At 43.7% G+C, this 4,496-nt stretch overlaps 1 protein-coding gene across 1 annotated transcript; it reads right to left on the bottom strand.

Moving 5' to 3' along the window:
- Positions 1-829: 829 nt before the first annotated feature.
- en2a (engrailed homeobox 2a) lies at positions 830-3,979 on the bottom strand. The gene is made up of 2 exons (XM_062021633.1): positions 3,196-3,979; positions 830-2,019 (listed from the first exon to the last, which is right to left on the bottom strand). Exons 1-2 carry the CDS (start codon positions 3,695-3,697, stop codon positions 1,694-1,696), a joined length of 828 nt encoding a protein of 275 aa, XP_061877617.1. The 5' UTR covers positions 3,698-3,979; the 3' UTR covers positions 830-1,693.
- Positions 3,980-4,496: the final 517 nt, after the last annotated feature.

The raw sequence follows: 4,496 nt of genomic DNA on the forward strand, positions 1-4,496 counted from the left end.
TTTCTCTTGCATAATGTTTGGCTCCTTGTGCGAATGTTTTAATCTCTGCCGCCATGAATTTGATTGTGAAAGGGTGGGTGTTTGCGTGGAAAGGAGGATTATTGTGCCATTCTACATTGGAAAATGACATATCTGAATGTTGGACATCTCCCCTCCCTCTTAAATCTGCATTGTTTCTTCTTGATTGTCATGGCTGCCAAAGCTCAGCAACATTTGCTCTTATAGAAATACCAGGAAAATATATATTTTTTTGTATAATCTTGAAGGTTTATTCACTCTTTTTTTTTTTTTCAATTTCCAGGAGGCAGTTAATTACACAATGAATACGTTATACAAATTATGTACATTTTCTTTTTAGCAAAGGATACTTCCAAGAAAAACAAAAAGGAAAAAATAGCACTGTAATCTATAACTCTGTGCTGCAATTTCAGGAAAACATTGTTCATATATAGATATAGATATATATGTATATATGTACGCTGATGAGATTCATAATGTCGTACCAGCAGTGTTCGTAAAGGCATCCAACTATAGTCTGCATTTTGAAGTAATACTGCTTCTCTTGATTCGGCAGTTTTTTCTTTCACAAAAAGTCCACTTGAACTTTTTAAGGCAAAGTGTGTTTCTGTTTGGTGGATTTTCCTTCTGTTTAATTCACACACACTTTCCCCCCCCCCCTCTTTTTTTTTTTTTTTGCAGATGCACAACAAAAACACTGAAAGGCAAAGGCGGGGGGAAGGGGGTGAATAAAAAGTCCACAATTTGGTATCTTCAATTTAGCTCACTTTTTGTCCATATGATAAAGACAGTTGTTTGCCCCCCCCCCCAGTACAGCACAGCAAATTGCAGCTTTCATGCAAAAGGCCTCATAAGACACATTTCCATTCACAAAACAACAAAAGAAAAGGAACGTTATTGCAAGATTAACAAGCAGTGTAAACAGCCCAGATATCTACTCTAAAGCAACACTGGTCATCGGATATTTTTTTTTCTTCTTCAATATAATCTATATAAATACACATTTGAATACAGTCACCGACAAATGTCTTCTTTCAAGATGTAATAAAATGTATTTACTGTAGAAGATTTACCAAGAACACAACCTGCAGAATGCTTCTTTTAATGCTACTTGTTTGTTAGCAGCCATCAGTCATTGAACACTGCAGTGTTTGATATTGCTATATAAAATAAACAAAAAACTACAATAGCTGCACACGCAAACATTTATAGAAGCGACATGTTAGAAAATAATGCTATAGACCTCTCTTGTTATTTATACATGATTCATTCAGCAGTTTAAAATGTGATTTAAATTCACAGTAGCCTTGATGCAGCAGGAAAATAAACATTCTTTGGACTTGTTTCTTCTGATCGAAGTGCCAGATGTAACAATGACAATCATATTATTGGATGGCATTCATTCGTTGATTAATAGAGGGGATGGGGGAGCAACAAACAAACAAACAAACGGACAACTTTATACAACATCTTTTACAGACGCCATATTGCAGAAATATCTCTTTTTAAACAATTGATGCTGGTATATATCTTTGAACTGGCCCTTGTATTGATGACATTATTGCATTGCAAGAAGGCGCGCCCTTCTTCATAATCCTCTGTGATCATCGGTTGGCTCGCGTTTGTTGTGGCTCGCGTTTGTTGTGGCGCTCTTGGACGGACGCGCGTGTATACTTCAATCGCTGTCGGATTTGTCGTCCTTGGTGACGGTGGCGTGGTTGTACAGTCCCTGGGCCATCAGGTGCAAGGCCAGGGAGTTCTTGCTGCCAGTGGCTTTCTTGATCTTGGCCCGCTTGTTCTGGAACCAGATCTTGATCTGGGACTCGTTCAGGCCCAGCTCCTGCGCCAGGTTCTGGCGCCTCTGCTCGGTCAGGTAGCGATTGTTCTGGAACTCGGACTTGAGTCTCTGGAGCTGCTCCGCTGTGAAGGCCGTCCTTGGTCGCTTGTCGTCCTTGCTGGTGGTGGTGGTGGTCTTCTTCTTTGGTTTGCGGGACCTGGGCCCTGTGGGGGGGTGTGTATAGGGACACATATTTCATTACTCTTCATTTAAATATTAGGATTATTCCCAGTAAAAAAGCATTTAAGAAACATATAAAGTCACTTTTTAGGCTTAAGAGTCATGTTATCAGTTTTTTTTTCTCTTTTTCTTTTTTTCTCTTTTCCTTTTTCTTTTCTTTTATTGGAACTGCATTTGCGTATGTTCTGTAACTGGATCTGTGTACTGTTATTTTTATTTATTTATTATTTTGAGAATTTTCTTTTTCTTTCCCTTTTTCCTTTCTTTTATTGTAACTGGACCTGTGTACTGTTATTTTATTTAATTGTTTTGAGAATTTTCTTTTTCTTTTCCATTTCTTTTATTTGTAACTGGATCTGTGTATTATTATTTCACTCTGAACTTTATGAAAATGACCCCAGGAAGACTATAGCCTGGCGTTTGTGCGTCGGCTAATGGGGATCCTCGGTAAACAATAAACAATAAAACAGCACCCGGTTCACCGATGCAACCAATTGTTTGACATTTGGTGTGAGGAAAATACGCACTTGCACGTGCAACGTCCTTGAACGGAAATAAGCCCCTCCCCGCCGCACACTTAATACAATAATTTAATAGGGACATAATATGGAGCATTGCTTTTTTTTCTAATTAATTGTCAGTGGAAAAGCCTTGCTTCACTGCTGTGTATTTATTACTTTCCCGAAACACACACACACACACACACACACACACACACTTACACACACACACACACACACACGCACACACACACACACTTACACAACTTACAACTCGTAGTAGTCGCCTCCTCCAGCTACATAATGCATGAGAACAAGTTGTGCTCCACTTATTTTATGCTTCTATACATTTTTACTTTTTTTTTTTTTTTTCTAAAGCACGCTCAAATAATAGCACGTAAACGTCAACGGGCTTATTTTCGTGCAATAATTGCAAATTGCGGGTGTTTTTTTTTTTTTTTTTTTAAATAAGACTGCCTGTGGAAATGTTTTTTTTAATATTTGTAAAATGTGCGTGCTTGGTTCTAAATGATTTTTTAAGCGCAAAAAAAATAAAAAAATAAATAAAGATGATAGCCTCGTACTAGTTTTGCTGATGTGTGGAAGTGGGTCAAAGCAAAGCGGGTCAGTGTTACAATGCGTGAAAGAGGGAGCACCAACCTGAAGAGGGCCGGTCCGAGTACCGGGTGCAGTAGACCCAGGCCGGCCACAGCATGGGCTTCTGAGCCGGGGCTGCGTTGGCGCTGGAGTGGGAACTGTCCGAGTCTGAGCTTAGGCACTGGTCCCCGCTCTCCCCGCGGGCTTTCAGGGGCTCCTCGGCGGCTATGGCTGCAGGCTTCTTGGCCCCGGTGACGGCGTGCGGCGTGGAGGTCCCCTCCGTGGGCACGGTGCTTCCCAGCGGCTCGGTCTGCGGCGCGGCGGCGGGGCTGCCGAGGCTCTCCGGCGGCGACGCGAGCAGCGCACTCTCGCCCCGGTGGGCCGCGGCCGGCTCCTTCTTGCGTCCGAAGTCCGGCCTGAGGATGTTGTCGATGAAGAAGTTGGTGACCCGGTGAGGGTTCTGCAGGTCGGCCTGCACCTGCAGGAGAGGCCGGATGGCTCCGTTGGACTCCGCCGCCTCCTGCCGCTCCAGCGCCTCCCCGTTGCCGCGCTCGCGTTCTTCCATGTCGCGCTTTCACTTTCGAACGCCTTCGCCGCGAAATGAACACGTTTCAGGGATGCGCCGAGTCAAGCGGTGGCGAGTGCAGCCGTGCACACCTCGGAGAAAAACATACTTTTCGGACATGAAAAGTCCTGGGATGTTTGCGCCTACCAGTGCGCAGAAGCCATTTGCGCAAATGTGTTGTGCGCGCACACGGCTAAGTAAATAAAATAGTCTCACCGTGGACTTTACTTCTTATTTTCCGTGCGAGACACCCTTGAGTGACGTCCCCCCCTCCGTCCTCCCCGACACGTGCCTTTGGCCAATGGGAAGCCAGGAACCAGGCCACGTGACGGACACTCTCAGCTCTCGGCCACGCCCCCTCCACTCTGCCCGCTTGCCAATCAGCGGCGAGCTTCTCTCAATTATTGATCGCCGGCGAAAATACACTTTATTTAGTCACTTAAATGAGACATTTATCTTGCGTTTCGTGATTGGCCGTGCGCTATTTTTTTTCCGCATGACGTCATCACGCGGCCCTCCAACTAAAAACAAAATATCGTCCTGTACAAGTTCTTAAAAACCTTAAAACTCATAATTCCAAAATAAAACGTTTTTGTGTGAGGTTGTTTCGTAAATGCTTTCATTTTTGATTTAAAAAAAAATGGCAATGACGTGTTTGTATGTGGCAACTTCTGGCATTAATAACGAGAATAATGTTATTTGTGTGCTTTGTTGTCCCGCATGTGGTGACGCCGCCCGCGGAGGTCAAGCAGAACCGGGCTGGTCCACACGCCTTTAAAGAGGAAGCACTCATGCACAG

Source organism: Entelurus aequoreus, linkage group LG15 (genome assembly GCF_033978785.1).
Source record: "Entelurus aequoreus isolate RoL-2023_Sb linkage group LG15, RoL_Eaeq_v1.1, whole genome shotgun sequence".
Lineage (NCBI taxonomy): Eukaryota > Metazoa > Chordata > Actinopteri > Syngnathiformes > Syngnathidae > Entelurus > Entelurus aequoreus.

What these genes read in the sequence shown, in the direction of transcription:
- en2a (XM_062021633.1), bottom strand. Translation starts at nt 3,697, where the DNA reads ATGGAAGAACGCGAGCGCGGCAACGGGGAGGCGCTGGAGCGGCAGGAG. An exon ending in CTCGGACCGGCCCTCTTCAG is followed by an intron (nt 2,020 to 3,195) that starts GTTGGTGCTCCC and finishes ACCCCCCCACAG; the next exon opens with GGCCCAGGTCCCGCAAACCA.